The 18,867-nt window shown below is 41.6% G+C and overlaps 1 protein-coding gene across 1 annotated transcript in view; it reads right to left on the bottom strand.

The window, feature by feature from the left end:
• LOC149430725 (class I histocompatibility antigen, F10 alpha chain-like) overlaps nt 1-18,867 on the bottom strand; it is a 46,192-nt gene that overhangs the window by 18,845 nt on the left and 8,480 nt on the right. The window contains exon 2 of the mRNA XM_089666050.1: nt 13,536-13,796. Within this exon, the coding sequence (XP_089522176.1) occupies nt 13,536-13,650 (115 nt within the window). The 5' untranslated portion in view covers nt 13,651-13,796. The remainder of the gene's footprint in view (nt 1-13,535; nt 13,797-18,867) is intronic.

Below are 18,867 nucleotides of genomic sequence, written 5' to 3'. Positions count from 1 at the left end.
CCTTTGCCCTGTGTGCTGGACTTAACCCTATTCTGTCTGGAACCCTTTGCCCCGTGTGCTGGACTTAACCCTATTCTGCCCAGAACCCTTTGCCCCGTGTGCTGGACTTAACCCTATTCTGCCCGCAACCCTTTGCCCCGTGTGCTGGACTTAACCCTATTCTGTCTGGAACCCTTTGCCCCGTGTGCTGGACTTAACCCTATTCTGTCTGGAACCCTTTGCCCCGTGTGCTGGACTTAACCCTATTCTGTCTGGAACCCTTTGCCCCGTTTGCTGGACTTAACCCTATTCTGTCTGGAACCCTTTGCCCCGTGTGTTGGACTTAACCCTATTCTGCCGGGAACCCTTTGCCCTGTGTTCTGAGGACTTACTACCCTGTTGTGCCCTCACTGCTCTGCCGTATTTGCCCTGTGGACTACCTGCTCTCTGCTGCCCCATGTTGCCATCCTGAGAATCATTCTTCATTGCAGCGTCTTGTGGTGTTTTGTGGAGTAGTCTTTCTATTGTCTGCAGCCTGAGTCTCCCCAGTAAACACCCGCAAGTCGGGGTTTTGTGTGGTCTGCCTCCGTGTGCTCTCTCTCTGCGCTCCTAGTTCGTCACAAGAATTATCATTTTTTTTACATAATTGTGTTTCTGATGGGACAAAAGTACATGTATTATGTCTATTCTTCCTAGGTGCCCTAAAACACTAGCTGTGATATCTGACACAACACCGTCCTTGGCGCACAATAACATGATTCCACAGTTGGAAGGGAACAGCTTCTTTGATAGCAAATCACTGTCTTCAGTTCCCAGCACTTGCTTGGGGCACACATGGGCATGAGAAATGCAGAGGAAGGTGATGTGTGATGGTCTCATCTCCCTCTTCTTTCTTTGTGCCAGCACAAGGAATACAGAGGGAAGTGAGGCTGATATACATCACCTCCCTCTGACAGCGCCGGAAGATGGAGGCTTTTGCTATCACAGCAGCTATCTCTTTACTAGCTGTGGTGTTAAGAGGTCATGTGCCAAGGGACGGGTCATACACTGCAGCTAGTGTATAGGGGAATTAGGAAACTGAGACAAGAAGAATAAAAAAACATTGTAGTGTATAGAATGTAAAAACAATAGTAATAATCCTTATATAACATTATATGAAATAATAATAATATAATAGTAGGGGTACAAATAAAGCAATTTATCAAACCAGTTTAGGATTACACATAATAAGAACTATAAATATTTGCAATTCTGGGGAATAGAAAAATATAAAAACACTGGAGGGGGATAACATGATCAGAAAATTGAGTAAAAAAGAATCCTGGTGGATATAGGAATTAGGATCTCTTGTCCCCAAAGGTTTGAATGCAGAATTTTATTTAACGTGCTTTTAAAGTAATTTTTAATATTATTCAATGGAGTGAATTTTTAATTTATGTAGTTTAAGAAATAGGCAGTAAATGAGAATATATTAGAGAATGAGAGAGGTTGCAAATAGTAATGAAGATATCGGCATAATAATGATGGATGTGGAGTTAGTGAGAGCCATTACAATGGAGTGAAGTGATCTATGGCATGATGGCTCTTCTGGTTAGATTGGTTTTGGAACACAGGCTCTGAAAAAACGGGTGGTAGAATATATATAGGAGTGGAGCGGGGTTAGGTAGCAACACAGTCCCTGAGGAAGCCATGTGACCTGTGGCGTAACATGTAGGGGAGGGGCAAGCTGACGTCCAAATGCTTGTGAGATCAACAGACAGATAATGAGAGGAGAGCCTGTGATTACTAGTAGATACTGTACATATCTGGTTCAATCAAATACCATGAAAATGTGAGTGATATTTTAAACGTTTTTAGGTAATAAAGCATTTTTAAGGAGAAAACACTATTTCTGCCCATTCTGCTTTTTTATGGAGCGATTAAAAGAGGAGGAGGTACAAAAGAAGCACTAGAGATCACTGTGGAAAGAAGGAGATCCATCTGGGAGACATCATTCTATTAGTCCCACTAGGAGGAAACAAGACTTTATGACCAAACATTAGAAAATGTGAGGTCAAAAAGCTCCAGGTGAGGGTGGAGGAACTCAAAAAGTGAATGAAGAGTCTGATTGAAAATTGTGAATTGGTGTAAAATTGGAAGATCATCAAGAAATTCAGTAGACATTATATTATATAGGACTTTTTTTTAGCACATATTTATTTATTTATTTCAGGTACTTATATAGCGCCGTCCATTTACGCAGCGCTTTACATATACGTATATTGTACATTCACATCAGTCCCTAACCCTCAAGGGGAGTACAATCTAAGGTCCCTAACTCACATTCATACATACACATACTAGGGACAATTTAGACAGGAGCCAATTAACCTACCAGCATGTCTTTGGAGTGTGGGAGGAAACCGGAGTACCCGGAGGAAACCCACGCAGGCACAGGGAGAACATGTAAACTCCAGGAAGGTGATCCTGTGGCTGGGATTCGAACCAACAACCCTACATATGTTATGATATATTGATCTAAGCATTGTCACAAGGGGTATTGTAGCAATAGGGAGGCGCTGCACTATTATTTGTTTATTGCATATTTTTACACATATATATGAGTGTATGAGGGGTGTAGGCGACTTAAAGAGGGATTGTTTTAAATTGGTTGCTCACAGGATTAACACCAATATTGTGTTTAGGGGAATTACGAAGGAGACGAGAAGAATAAAAAAAAACAGTGTAGTGTTTAGAATGTAAAGAATAGAGATAATTCTTCCTTAACCCCTTCATGCCTGAGGGTAACACAGATCTAAATGCCTAAGCACAATTCTGCAACGTTGACATGTGTTAGTAAAACTGTACATATCATCACAACTACTTTGTACATCCAGGTGGATTATACTGCATTTTTTTCAGGACAAATTGGGCTTTCATTTGGTGGTAAATGGTAATGGATAGCTCCTAATTTTTTTTATTATTATCAAAGGAAAACTGAGCCAAAATATAAAAACAAAATCATTTTTTTTTATTTAGCTGTGTGTTTCTTGTTACTACCATAACCTACCTCCATAGAACAACCCAAAATAAATTCTCCAGCTCTTGGCGATTGCAGCGATACCATATATGTGTATGTTATTTGTTGTTTGTACCCGTAGTACTGCCGAGAAACAATAGTGCGCATTTTGTTTTTTTTTACATAAAACACACTGACACTGACATTAACGCTAACTGACACTGATACCATTTTTTTTTAAATCCTGACCTTTGACCTTGACCCAAAAACTAACCCTGGTACTGATCTAGATCAAACCTTCATCTAGGTATTTTTCTTTATTTTTTATTTTATTTTTTAATATTTCTTTATTTATCTTCGTTTTTTTTTTTTTTACAAACTTTTTTTTTATCTATGTCAGGAGTTAGAAAGATACAATGAGAGAGAGAAAACATTCATAGAGAGAGAGAGAAAACAAGGGGGCCGAGCTGCACAGTGACTGATCACTGTGATAGCCAATCAGAGGCTATCACAGTGATCACGTGACCCGGAATCGGGAGTCCCGGGTCCCGATCGTTAGAATCAGGAGTCCCGGGTCCCGATCGTTAGAACGGGACACGGGGCTCTCAGTGACACCATGGTCTCTGTGCTGGGAGCGCGCCAAGCAGCACAGCACACTCCCAGCACAAAGACAGGTACACAAATATGCGGCCCCACGGAAAAAAGCCCAGTTCCGTGAGGCCGCATATTTGTGTGACGTCGGCGTCAAGGGGTTAAAGTGAGAGATTGGTGGATTATGTTTCCCTAATGGCACTACAAAGCCAAACCTCAATGGGATCCTAAACTTTAAAGTGGTTGTAAACCGTTACATATACCAAGTGAAGTGACTGGCCTCAGGTGATACCCAGAGATGAAACAAATCCTCCTACATAAGTTGTACCTGATTATCTGCAACCCTCTTCTCTGTAGCCTTCCAAAACACTCTTTCAGCATTAAAAAAAAAGGGGTGGTGATCTGGTGTCACAGACACACACACTGCCGAGCTACAGTACAGAGGTACCTGATATCTGATTGGAGGGAACTGACACCCCATTCTACAAGGACATACAGGCTGATAGAAAAATATACAGAGCTGAGGCCATGTCACCTGCTATGTGCAGGAAGGGGTCAGGCCGTTGCTTGGGGAAAACTGTCAGAAGTGATTTATGCAGATAGCAGAGAAAGGAAAGATCAGAGAGGAGCCACACTTGGTGTTATGGATTCATGTTAGTACACACTATAATGGGATGTGAAGCTTTTAGATTGTAAGCTTTAAGGATCAGGGCCCTCCGATTCCTCCTGTATTGAATTGTACTGTAACTGTACTGTCTGCCCTCATGTTGTAAAGTGCTGAACTGTTGGTGCTATATAAATCCTGTATAATAATAATATTGTACTTTGTTGATTTTTCATGTCTGAGGTTTACAACCACTTTAAATCTTATTTTCTAACATGACAGCACAAGGTGACATATCACAGCCCTGATCATACCGAACGTTTGCTCTCAAATAGATTTGTATGTGATAGTCATGATGACATGTATTTCCCATGTTGTTTCTCATTCCTCTGCAATGTAATGTAAATGAAAATGACTTGTTGTTTTTCTTTATTGTGATATATCGCCAGATATTGCCAACAAACCACCTATTAGAATATTAAATATTCTAAAGTTGATGTGTTTATAACTAAATGTATTTATTTTTAGCAAAATGTCTGTTAATGGTCTGCCTTGGCGATACGTGGCCCAACTCCTGTGTATTCCATGGAGGACAGTGTGTACATGACTGCAGAGGACACATTGCCCCTTTCTGCATGTAGAGAGGGTGTTGTGTTAAATGCCACTTTATGAATTGACATCAGTCTGTCCAGGCAGTATGCTCACCTGCTAACTTGACAACATCCACAGACAGCTTAACCCTTTAATACAACACAAAATTTGAATCCAATACAATCTGGCTACATAAAAGTGCAGTACATAAAAGTGCAGTACATAAAAGTGCAGTACAGAGGATGTTTTTCCCAGTATTTTGAAGCATAGGCATTTGAACCCATATTTCTGTGATGCCTAAGGCTGAAGGAAATGAGAAATAACAATGCAGCCAGGACTACACTAACTAGTACTGAACAGGACAGGAAATAAAAGAGGGATGTACTAAATCACAAATAAACACGTAAAACTACCACTAGATGTCAGCATGCTGTACATCAGAACAACAATAACCAGATACAGCTCAATGCAATAACATAAAATACATTGTAGATGGGTCTGTACCAGGGTGGAGTTGATTTAAATCAAACTGATTTAAATCACTAGTCAGTAAGGCTTGATTTAAATCCTAGTTTTCTACATAGACTAATTCTTGCTGGTATAACTTTAATATGCAAGTAGATGAAGATTTTTAGAATAACTTTTCATATTAGTTTTTTTATCCCCAGTTTAATAGGTTAATCATTCATATTTGGACAACTTTTCTGTTGTACTTAGGAAGGAGAAAAATAATCATTACCTTAATAATAACAATTTAAATAGATTTATTCAACTGAAACAATAACATTCCAGCATATGTGATTCGCTTAAACATCCATGTTTGGTAACTAATTTGGCTAAACAAAATATATATATTTTAAGAAACTTAGACTGTCAGCCCCTTCCTCCTCACACTTAGTTTCACTTTCTTCTTGTGCAGATCTATTCCACTCCAAACAATCAGAAAAATATTGTTTCTATTCTATTCACTGAACTTCTTGAAACTTAGCACTGAAGGGGTTGATTCTGTATTCATCGGTTTGTAGAAGTTAGGATGAAGGTCTTTTTCTTAACTCTGTTCATGTTATAACATTTTTGCTGTGAAGAAGAGCCATGTGATCTCCGCTGAGTCAAATTCAGTTTTGAGAACTGCAAAAGTAAACCAATCATCTGTGATAATATCTTGTAGGCAGAGAAACCGCCCAATAATCCTACAAAAACCTCTGGAAGAGCCTGACATTGTGAATGGATTCATGGAATTTATTTACCAAAACAATTAAACATATACAGCCTTATTCTACATAATTAAAAAACTAATCTTTATTTCATGATGGAATAACCTTTGGATGGTAATATATTTTCCTCAAAAAGCATTTTATTCAAAAAAAATCCGATTTAAATAAAAAAAAATCTGATTTAAATAAAAAAAATCCGATTTTTTTGATGTTTTTAAAAAAATCATTGATTTTTATCCACCCTGGTCTATACACTCCCTGCCTGAAATCTTTAGATTTCACTGCAACGTATGACAATTATTAGTCTCACCAAAAATGACTGTTCTTGGATATGAAAAACAGGAGAGGGAGAGAACATGCCAAACATATATACACAAGTCCAAAAACAACAGATGAAATCTGGGAGTATCTTACATTTCAGTTGTAACTGCTTTGTTACTGTGAATGCAGATTTATATTTAACCACAAGATGGCAGTGTTTGGCATTACTGTTCATCACAGCCTAAAAGGTGGTAATAAACCGCACAGAAAAAAAAACAAAAAACAAAAAAATAAAAAGTCCCCTGCAAGGTAATGTCATAATTAGCACATTATGAAGGACTTACTGTAAAACGAATCCAGCGGCGAGCTCCAGCTCCGCAATGATGTCACTCTCGCACATGTGCAGGAGTCCTGGGCCATTGCACAGCGCTTTGAAGGAACGGCACAGGTATGCTGTCCCTTCAGAGCGCATGCAAAAGGAGTGAATATCTTCTAAACGGTGCACAATTAGGAGATATTCATTTTACCATAGGGTTCCCACCTCATCCCTTTAAACCTGAATACATATTAATTACACGGGTTCTGGGGCTGATTTATTGCAGATAAAGCACTAAGTGAGTTTAATTACCACCTTAATCAGCCCCAGAACCTGTGTAATTATTATGTCTTCGGGTTTAAAGGGATGAGGTGGTCACTCTATTTTCCCTACAGGTAAGCTTTATTACAGTCCTACTCGTAGGTAAAAGTATACAAAAGGAGTTTACTAGCATTGTAATACAGATGTACAGAGACTGCTGGGAGAAGAACTGCAACTAAACTATACAGTCCATGAGCAACCACCAGGGGGCAGAAACATAGAAATGTAAAAGCCTAGGAAGGCAGAGGGGGATTGGAGAGAGACTTTGCCTGAGGAAGCTGCATGAGCCTGGACCGGGCTGGGTTAGGCCGGGAAGTGCAGAGCTGCTGGGGAAGCCGCACAGATCGATGTTAAGCCAATCACTGAGTGTAAGAGGCTGACCTGTGGAGACCCGTCCATCACAGAAATGTGAGAGTCACCGCCATCACAGACGCATCATCAAATGTAATGGGGGCACGGATGCTTATTGCTTCACTGATTGTTACATAAGGACCTGGTGAGAGGGTCCCTGACCCACCTATCCTCATATTCAGTTACAAACAGTTGCTACCATTCAGGTTCTTCAAGTTCAAAGACATTCTTCAGCATAACCACCTAAGGAGGACATTTTGCTGCTTACGTTCAACTTCATCCTTTAAGGAGAAACATGCCTACCAATCTCCCCCTTCTCCTAAAGTGACCCACAATTCAACCATTAAAGGATAAGTTCACCTTTTGTAACACGTTCTATATTACACCCATATTCAGGATGTAACATGTCACAGATGCATCGGCCTCCGCTCCCCCCAATCCCCCATTTTCACAGCTAGCTGTCAAAATCTGAAAAAAAAAACACTGCCCACCTGCGTCATTCATTCACAGTATTCTGTGAGTTGGAAAACTACAAATACTAACAGCTTTTGCGGCTGTCGGCCTGTAGTTCTCAGTGAACTATCACAGTACGATTAAACATTGTGGTAGTTCATTGAGTCTTACTGTCAGTGTGAAACAGTATGCCTGTATGATGTATGGGAAGACAGACCACACTGACAGTCTGCAGGAGATCTGCATGGCACCAGCAATCTGCTGATTATTGATGCAATGCCTTCCAGGGTCCTGACTCTAGGCAATTGTCACACACAGAGCAGAATTTTCTTTTGCTAAACGTAATAAAAAGCAACACAAGAGTATGCATTTCTACTTACATTTTTAATTTTTAAAAGTAAAAATATAAAAAAAATGTTAATTTAGTGAACAACTATGTAAAACAAATTGAAATTATAATTAAAAATTCTGAAATAACTATATAAAAATAAATCTTTAAAACCGTTACCAAAATTGCCTATCAAAGCCGGATTTAGTCTGTCCGATGTGGGGGTGTAGTAAATGATGTCAGGGGGCAGAGAATGGGAGGTCAGCAGGGCAGTGTACAGGGGGTCAACAGGACAGATTTCCGTTTGTTACATATTCTTTTGCATGGAATCCAGAGCAAGACTTTCAGGAGCCAAATACATTGGCAAAGGTATGTGTAGGTGTCTGCCATAAATGATAAAGGAGACTTTAGGGTGCTGAAATTCAGGTGATTTTTATGGGCAAACTTCACCAATGAGACAAGAGCAACCTAGAGGGCCAACACAAAGGCTTGGAGAAACTTCTCTGAAGACTGCTTGTTATTTTGCTTTGCCCAAATGATTGTGTGTGATAGGCAGAGGAGAACTGTTAAGAGACTTCCAAGGATTTGCTGATGCGCTTGTAGAATAGCAAGGTGAAATGGACTCCACCATCAGACACGACAGAAGAGAACATACCATGATGATTGCTTAAATAAATATCAACATCAACACAGTGACTGAAGACATTGAGGAAAGCAATATTAGATGTACCATCATAGCGACTGGTCAACAACCACCCAGATCACAGTGCAGCCCTCAGAGGAGAGCAAGTCAGTAATGAAGCTCATGATAGGGATGAGCTAAGTATTTGGTCTGGATCTAAGATCAGACTGAACATTCGCTGTTCAGATGAATCGAAAACTTTAAGGATGTTTGGCATTTGACAAAAATTCCTCTGGTGAACGATTCTTAATGAACTACCAAGGCCATCATTGACCCAAGTCTAGTACCTGTGAGGTCCATAACTCTAGCCAATGACAGGGGCGGACTGACAACTCATGGGGCCCCCGGGCAATAGGGGATCATGGGGCCCCTGTGTCCTTGTCCAAACTCAAAAAAGCCTATGAAAAAGGTACCAGGGGCATCTCATGGGGCCCCTTACTGACCCGGGGCCCTCGGGCAGTGCCCGAGTTTCCAAAAGGTCAGTCTGCCCCTGGCCAATGATGATTTCAGCTAAGTTGCAACCCACACACTATTAAAGACTGCTCTCCATTGACAGCGTGTCAGAGATTACTGAGAGTGAGGGATGGCGGACATTGATTTGTAGGGAGAGTTGGCTAGTGAATTGCAGTTTTTGTGACTAGGGAGAGTGGCGTCCCACCTGCATTCATTGTAATATCAAAAAAATCAAACCTGCGCTTAGATTAATATACAAAATTAAAAAAGATTAGAAATAAAAAATCTTCTCGCATAAAAGGCAATATACAAATAATAAACAGTGAAAAATGGAGCACTAATCTATATCATAATAGATAATCAAAGTCCAAATAGTAAAAAACAGTTTGGCTATATTGCACAAAGAGGAGTTCGGCACAATCCACCATCACCAAGGCACCAGAATGAATAAGCCCCTTACCGGACGTTCTGACCGAAACACACCGATCAATAAACGCAATCCAAAAAAGGGATCAGTAATGCAGGTGATGAAGCTGACAATCCTCCCCAGGATAAGATTCAATCTTCCTTTCATAAGATCTTTAAAGGCCTTAAAAAAGACTCCCATCCAGTAATCAGATGAAGAATATGAAAAGAAGACCACTCATAGTGTAGTATTTTGATATTAAAACAAACCAATGTAATACAAGTTCCACATACATCAATATAAATGGTTACCAGCATTGAACAAAGTTTACAACCAGAAACATGGCCGCCATCCCTCCAGAACGTGGTGACGTCACACACCGAAGCTCCACCTTGTAATATCCTAGAACCCAACAGCCCTTGTTAAGACTACATTTTTGTGTATGTCAGCAGCAGGTTCTGTTATTGTGCTGCTCTCCCTCTGTTGTTTATTTTGGGTATTTCTTTAATATTACTTTTACTGTTCTATAAAAAATGTTTTTTAAAAGGTGATATATTTTGCTTATAGTGTTTTCGGGCAGGTATTGTTTTTTTTTTTTACAGTCTTTGCATTTGAGATTTATTTTTTACACCTTTACAAAAATATTACACTTGTATTTAGGGTGTAACTTGTAATGTTGTTAAGCACCCTTACACCAACCTCAGAGTCCCCCATGACAGCGGGTGCAATGCTTTGTAGGCTCCTGTGGAAAAACAAAAAAATACATATTTTTTCCTGCATAAATATATGCATCTATTTTTTTATTAAAGTAATTTGTAACCTTTAAATTGTAAGCAAAAAACATTTATTTGCCTTTTTTATTAAAAAAGAAGCTGGCAAATGGACCCCCCTCCAAAGGTCCCCCAAATATTTTAGGGGACCTTTAGAGAGGTCTGTTTGCCTTTTTTAAAGAGAAGCTAGAAGGGAAATGTTATTTGTCAGCAATTTAAAACTATTTGTAATTTGTAAATGTCAGCGCTTTAAAAAAAAATAAAAAATCATCACTCCCAAATACATTAGGGATCTAGTGGAAGAGTTGAACCTCCTGTAAATTTCGGGTGTATAGCACCTCAGGATCACATGCATAGCTGCTTGTCCTAAACAGAAAAGTCTTTATTTTCTGTCTAAAGCAAATGGAAACAGAGCTGCCACCAGCAAACAAAACTGATGACTTCATCAACACAACACAAAGTCCACTTGTCTTCAGCACAAATTAAATATAAAACACACAAAGTTCATGTCAGGGATTTACCTAAAGTTAGAAAAGTCCAGCTTAAAGGATAAGTTCACTTTTTAGAAAAAAAATTATAAATGCACATATTTTGCAAGTAAACAAATGTGCATTTATTACTTTTGTCTGCAGGAAAGCATTGCACCACCTATAAGTAGATTGATGATGCCATGCAGGTCTCCTGCAGACCTGTCAGAATATCTGCTTGCCGTACAGGATGTTCAAGTAAGCAGATATTCTGACAGTAAGAATGAATGAACTACCAAGGTGCTTCGTGGTGCTGTGGTAGTTCATTGAGGACAACAAGCTGACAGACACTGAGACTATTGGGACTTGTAGTCTCTCATTCACAGATGATTGAGAATGAGTGAAGCACCGTGTGGGCGGAGCCCTGCTTTTTTAAACTTTGACAGCTAGTGAGGTGGGAGAAGATCCCCTGCTAGCTGTCAAAGTGGGGATCGGGGGGAGTGGGGGCCGGTCTGAGCTCAACATGTTATAACCTGAATATGGGTGTAACATGTAACATGTTATGGAAGGTGAACTTCTCCTTTTAGCTGTTTGGCATCTTCCAACATGTATGATGCACTCAGACACGTGTCTCCTCTCCCAAACTCCTACTACTCTACATCCAGCACCAGGAGCTCCATGTCCTAAGTGCTGCTTCCTGGAGGCTGCTTAACCCTCTTGGGACCAGAATCTCTGTAATCAGGGGTGGAGGTTCTTTCCCATCCGAATGTCACTCTAAACATCCAAAATTCTGGTTCCCAAATAGGCAATTATTAATGAAGAGAACCATTAGTCAGTCTTCTCCTCTATACTTGACTGTCCACCAACCATTTCCCTTAAAGGGACCATAACCCAAATATAGGCGACACGTAGCACCCATCCAGGACCCATCCTCACCATCCTGTACATTTTCTGTCTGAACATTTCACTTTCACATGTATCATCACATGCTTTATTACTTTCCATATCCCCCAAGCCTACTACCCATCCTAAAATCTGGTAATTCTACACATCACCTACCTCTCCAAGCAATGGAAAATCTTTATTATATAATATACTCCAAGGTTAAACTGTTGTTTGCTCCCATGGTACAATGAGACCTGCACCCCTCCCAATGGCTCAAAGCCTTCAATTCTATACATACGGCTTCTCATTGTGTAAAGCATTGGGAAGTAGCACAAAAGATAAAGCTCCGATGATACTATACCCCTTACTGATTCTCTACATTCTCCTCCTCCAGCTCACCTTTATGGCAGGAGTGCGGTCATACAGGCACTATCTATCACATACTGTGGTCCTGTAAATCCTGATTGTCTTCTGTGGAAGATCTTCCAGCTCACCTCTGATATCTATGGAATACTAACACAACCCGGCCCTGCTTCGGTGTTACTGAATCTAGAAATCGAGAGATTTCCACTCAACTCTCGTACGATAGTCATTCATATTTTACTGCCGGCTAGAACTACTATACTGAGACACCGAAGATCGCAGCCAATCCGGCTGAAGCTCTCAACTTAGTCAATTACCTGCATGGAAGATCATTGTCATTCAGCTCTGCATCATACACTTTAAAAAGCAATGGTGAACTTGGGGTGAATGGTGCAATGTGAGCTGCTGAACTAGAATACTCGTTATATGTCATCTACTGTAATTAGGATACGTTATTGTGAGCTCATCGCTTACTCTTCACAATGTGCATTGGAGACATCTCTGTGCAAGCTGTTCATGTTCCGGTTCTCAAAATCTCAATAAAAAATGATTGTTAAAAAAAAAATAAATCACTGCTCCTGGCCAAATGGCATAGATTTTTTTTACATTTTGCACTGTTACATGTTCCCCAGGGCAGTGTCCGCCCCATGCTAATTTTTTGTTTGTTTACAACCCTATGTCTATTAGCCCAGAAAATGGGTATTTTTGTATTTCATTTTGCTCTCATTGATTTCATTGGGGTTTGGGTTCAGCATCTTGTGAAGTTCACTGAATCCAACTCAAACCAAACCCGGGGCAGTTTAGCTCATCCCTATGTGGGACATGTACCAATGTAATACTAGAAGCACAGGATAGTACAGGATACACTCACCGGACACTGTATTAGGTACACCTTGCTAGTGCCAAGAAAATCTCCCCCACACCATGACACCACCACCAGCCTGAACCATTGATACAAGGCAGGATGGATCCAAGCTTTCATGTTGTTTACACCAAAATTCTGACCATATCATCTGAATTATGTAGCAACCAGTTGGCTCATTTTCCTCTGACCTCAACAAGGCACTTTTGTCCACACAACTCCAGCTCACTGGATATTTTCTCTTCTTCGGACCATTCTCTGTAAAGCCTAGACATGGTTGTGCGTGAAAATCCCAGATCAGCAGTTTTTGAAAAACTCACACCAGCCAGTCTGGCATCAACAACCATGCCACGTTCAAAGTCACTTAAATCCCCTTTCTTCCCCAATCCGATGCTCAGTTTGAATTTCAGCAAGTCTTCTTCACCACGTCTAGATGCCTAAATGCACTGAGTTGCTGCCATGTGATTGGCTGATCAGCAATTTGTGTTACCAAGCAATTGAACAGGTGTACCTCATAGTGTCCAGTGAGTGTAATACAGAATGTCTCCTTATACAGAATAGTCCTTTGTGTAGAGGAGTGTGTTGTGCACAGAATAATATTTAGCACCATATACATAATTGGGTGGAAGGATAGCCTCACCTCTAGTCTGATTAAATTGGCTCATCACTGTCCGCAAATTGTGTTTGGAATCCACCTCTATTAATTGGTTTCTTTGTGTCTCTCTCTCCCAGTATTCCGCTTCCACTTTCTTCATCCACTCAGTCTTGGGAAGATACTGACGAGTGTCGCTGTTATAATTTGTTATTTCTCAATCGTCCACATATCCGACTTCAGAGTACACCGGGAGCCCGGACCCCGGAGAGGTGACTGCAGTGGTATAATACTGAAGAGAGTGACTGTCTGGGAGACAAAGAGAGAGACATACAGACTGTTATACATCACATCTCATCTAATATATGGATACAGACTGAATCCTGCAACATAGAAATGGCCAGACATACACAGGCAGATCTGTCAGTGACTGCAAAGCTTTTACCATCTATGTATACAGCGATGAGCTCTTTAAGAACTCAGAATTGACCATCTCTATCTCTTCCACAGTACAACCAGTCTGATGAATTTTTTCCATAGCTGCTGCCAGTTGTCATTGTGTTCTGTTGACAGGGAAGGCTCCCCGCGGCAGAACACAATAGCACTGCAGGAGGGATTCCCCCATCAACACATTTCCTGTGGCTGCGGGAAAGTAAATTGCTTAATATATAGCCTGCCTTTGCCCAAATGACAAAACAAAAGCCCACTTGTCTTCTCAGGTGTTCTGTACATCCCCAAACAAGCAAAAGTGCCCTGATATGGACTACACTTAACAGAGAAGTATGATTAAAAATCATACTTCCCTAGGTGGATGCAGCATCTGCCCCCCGCCGACTCTAAGGCCCCTTTCACACAGGTGTTCCATATGTCCGTTTTTTTATCTGTCTGTTTACGAATGAAAAACGCACACCCATGTATTTCTATGGACTAGCAGATGTATACGGATGATCATCTGTTTACATCCATTAATGTCTGCATCCGTTAACATCCGTTTTTTTTTAAGGGACGAAAACCCTATTTTTTTTTCTGTTAAAAAAATGGAATAGACTTAAAACGGATGTAAACTGATGAAAAACTGATGTGAACTGTTTTTCTTGGAAAAAACGTGACTGAACTGATGAAAAAGTGTAACGCCCGTGTGAAAGGAACCTTATGCTGGCCATAGACGGGTCCAAAATCAGACAATTTTTCGGCCGGAAAAAAAAATTGGCAGATTTTCGCTCCGTTAGTGGGTTAATTTGTTGGCCGTTTTTTGGGGTTTTTGCACATTTTTTTATTGGGTATGTTGGAAAATTTGCGGCCGATTTTGAAGATCGGACGATTTTACCGGCAATGATGGGCAAATTGGCCGATCGTTTTACCGATAAAAAAAATGCGCATGAGCCGTGACCTGCAAGAAGAAGAAAAAGAACAAGAATTCCAGTTCGCTATTATATTTTATATGAAAAGTATTGCAGTTGCAACAAATGTATCCATTTGTATCCAAATAAAACCATCTGTATCCAAAATGGATACAAATGGATACATTGTTGCAACCGCAAGACTTTTCATATAAAATATAATAGCGAACTGGAATTCTTAGGGACAGAAATAATTATGGGGTTAAATGCCGGCCATAGACCATAGAAAATTGGCCGATTTTTTTACCATTGGTGGTAATGTTGGCCCATCGAACGACCAATTTTTTTTTTTTTTTTAAATGGCCTGCTTTAGGGTGAGGACTCAGCGATCACATGACCTCTGATCGTTGAGTGCCCACTGCTGTTGTGAGCTGAGAACAGTAACTGTCAGTCACCACAGTCTGCTCCGCCCCCCTGCACTCACTAGAGCACAGGGCTGTGAAGGGATTGGTTGGTGCAGGCTGAGCCAGGTGCCGGTCCATGCTCTGGGGTGGATCCCAACCATATGGTCATGATCCCTCCCCAGTCAGGACCGGCTCTGTGACGTCACCCAACAGCGAGCTTCAGCCCAATGTCAGCTGACAACGTGTCACAGGAGTGCAAAACAAACTGCTCTCCTGGGATCCATAGGAGAAATAGAGCCAAAACAGTTGCTTGTGCATCTCCTGTAAGTACACCGGACTGAACAAGGCCTTAGAGAGTAAATCCACTTTTGTTGAGAAAGTAAGCATTCCCCTCCGGGTGATCTCTGTACATTGCAGGGAGTTTAACAAACTTTGTTGCAGATTCCTTCCTTTTGTTATTCTGTAGAAATAGCTGATTGTTTCTCTGTGTCATGTGCACAATGAATCTGTATGGAAGTGATTTCACTCAAATCAGCTGCTGCATTTGCAGGATTCTAATAAGGAAAGTGGCAGGGTCTGCATCCCTTTAGAAGTGACTTTCTTTGGGACTAGCTCACCAAAAATGAAGTTTTTGTTGCAGGGGATGCCCAAAATCTGACTTTAGTGAGGACTTCTGGGAAAATCAGTAAGCCAATCACACAAGCAGGAATTGACATTTCTGGGGGGTTTCTGTATTCCCTTTGTGTACAGAACACCTCCAGGTAGCCATATTGCATTGCATTTTACAGAAAATCACAGCCCTGCAGTAGAAGCAATCTCTATAAACATTACATCATGACTTGTGTAGTAATTGTATATGCTGTATATTTTTTTATTTGATATATAAGTTACCATTTAAGGTTTGGGGTTCAATTAAACTGATTATGGGAATGTCTTTTCCCCTTCCCCCCACCCCCGCTTTCTGTACATGCGGTCTCTGTATGTAACCTGTATGTTACCACCTTTACCTCCATTATCCGGCACATTACCTACCTGATCTCCATCCTTCCACTGTATGTGACCTCCATATTAACCACTTCCCCTCCTCCCTCTGTGTATGACCTGTATATTAGTGATGTCCTGCATCTAGCGCACCATTACCAGGGGCCATGGTTTATCCACCTCAATGCCAACTTGTTTCTTCAAGTCCTCTTCCAAATATTTGTGGCAAAAAATGAGATCACCTTCGGATGTCCATTTTTCAAGAAAGGGCCATTTTGGGGATGTTTGGACCCTTCTGTCACTTTTATTCAATGTGTTTTATACCAGAAAGTAAGAGAAGTGTTTTTTTTTAAATGTTTTGGTAATTTAACTTTATACAATAAAAAAAAAAAAAGCGATTAAGGAAACTTTGTCTCAACCTCTTCAATACTGGACACTCAGTCATGTAACACTGCACCCAAATTACATTTCTATCTTTTTTTTAGACAGATAGAGCTTTCATTTGGTGGTATATAAAGTGTTACTAATCCCACAACAGTAAAATCAGTCTGTATATGCAGTATATAATCTTGTTATAGTCACTGTGGAACCTAAGGGGTTAATCCTCTGCATTGTTTAAAAAGGCAGTTTGATCCTGTCTTCTCTGTTCCTCCTCTTGTTCAAATGTCCACGTCTTATCTCCTGATAAGACAGACAGAACCCATAGCCTTTCTGCACATGCTCAGTTTAGTGTGTATTGCTAGAGAAGTTTTTTTCTTTTCTTCGGAGAGTGCATGTGATCAGCACAGGGCCAATCAGCACTGCCCAGACAGAGGTCAGGGGTTCTCCTCCTACAAACTTTAACCAGTGCTGAACACTGATAGAAGTCACAAGACTGCTATATACTGCTGATGAGAAAAGGTATTTAGCAGTTTATATTTACTAAAATAATTTCATTTCCATGTTCTGTGTACCGAGGGAGACCAGATATAGTGAATGCAGGATCCGGGGAGACCAGATATAATGAATGCAGGGTCTGGGGAGACCAGATATAGTGAATGCAGGTTCCGGGGAGACCGGATATAGTGAATGCAGGGTCCGGGGAGACCGGATATAGTGATTGCAGGGTCTGGGGAGACCAGATATAGTGAATGCAGAGTCTGGGGAGACCAGATATAGTGAATGCAGAGTCCTGGGAGACCAGATATAGTGAATGCAGGGTCCTGGGAGACCATATATAGTGAATACAGGGTCTGGGGAGACCAGATATAGTGAATGCGGGGTCCGGGGAGACCAGATATAGTGAATGCAGGGTCCTGGGAGACCAGATATAGTGAATGCAGGGTCCGGGGAGACTAGATATAGTGAATGCAGGGTCCTGGGAGACCAGATATAGTGAATGCAGGGTCCGGGGAGACCAGATATAGTGAATGCAGGGTCCGAGGAGACCAGATATAGTGAATGCAGGGTCCTGGGAGACCAGATATAGTGAATGTAGGGTCCGGGGAGACCAGATATAGTGAATGCAGGATCCGGGGAGACCAGATATAGTGAATGCAGGGTCCGGGGAGACCAGATATACTGAATGCAGGGTCCGGGGAGACCAGATATAGTGAATGCAGGGTCCTGGGAGACCAGATATAGTGAATGCGGGGTCCGGGGAGACCAGATATAGTGAATGCAGGGTCCGGAGAGACCAGATATAATGAATGCAGGTTCCGGGGAGACCAGATATAGTGAATGCGGGGTCCGGGGAGACCAGATATAGTGAATGCGGGGTCCTGGGAGACCAGATATAGTGAATGCAGGGTCTGGGGAGACCAGATATACTGAATGCAGGGTCCTGGGAGACCAGATATAGTGAATGCAGGGTCTGGGAGACCAGATATAGTGAATGCAGGGTCCGGGGAGACCGGATATAGTGATTGCAGGGTCTGGGGAGACCAGATATAGTGAATGCAGGGTCCGGGGAGACCAGATATAGTGATTGCAGGGTCTGGGGAGACCAGATATAGTGAATGCAGGGTCCGGGGAGAGCGGATATAGTGAATGCAGGGTCTGGGGAGACCAGATATAGTGAATGCAGGGTCCGGGGAGACTGGATATAGTGAATGCAGGGTCCGGGGAGACCAGATATAGTGAATGCAGAGTCCTGGGAGACCAGATATAGTGAATGCAGGGTCCTGGGAGACCATATATAGTGAATACAGGGTCTGGGGAGACCAGATATAGTGAATGCGGGGTCCGGGGAGACCAGATATAGTGAATGCAGGGTCCTGGGAGACCAGATATAGTGAATGCAGGGTCCGGGGAGACCAGATACACTGAATGCAGGGTCTGGGGAGACTAGATATAGTGAATGCAGGGTCCGAGGAGACCAGATATAGTGAATGCAGGGTCCTGGGAGACCAGATATAGTGAATGCGGGGTCCGGGGAGACCAGATATAGTGAATGCAGGGTCCTGGGAGACCAGATATAGTGAATGCAGGGTCCGGGGAGACCAGATATACTGAATGCAGGGTCTGGGGAGACCAGATATACTGAATGCAGGGTCCGGGGAGACCAGATATAGTGAATGCAGGGTCCAGGGAGACCAGATATAGTGAATGCAGGGTCCGGGGAGACCAGATATAGGGAATGCAGGGTCTGGGGAGACCAGATATACTGAATGCAGG

Source organism: Staurois parvus, unplaced genomic scaffold (genome assembly GCF_062004578.1).
Source record: "Staurois parvus isolate SC_StPar_1 unplaced genomic scaffold, SC_StPar_1.0 ptg002493l, whole genome shotgun sequence".
In the NCBI taxonomy this organism is placed as follows: Eukaryota; Metazoa; Chordata; class Amphibia; order Anura; family Ranidae; genus Staurois; species Staurois parvus.
This window is presented reverse-complemented; position numbering and strand designations above follow the sequence as displayed.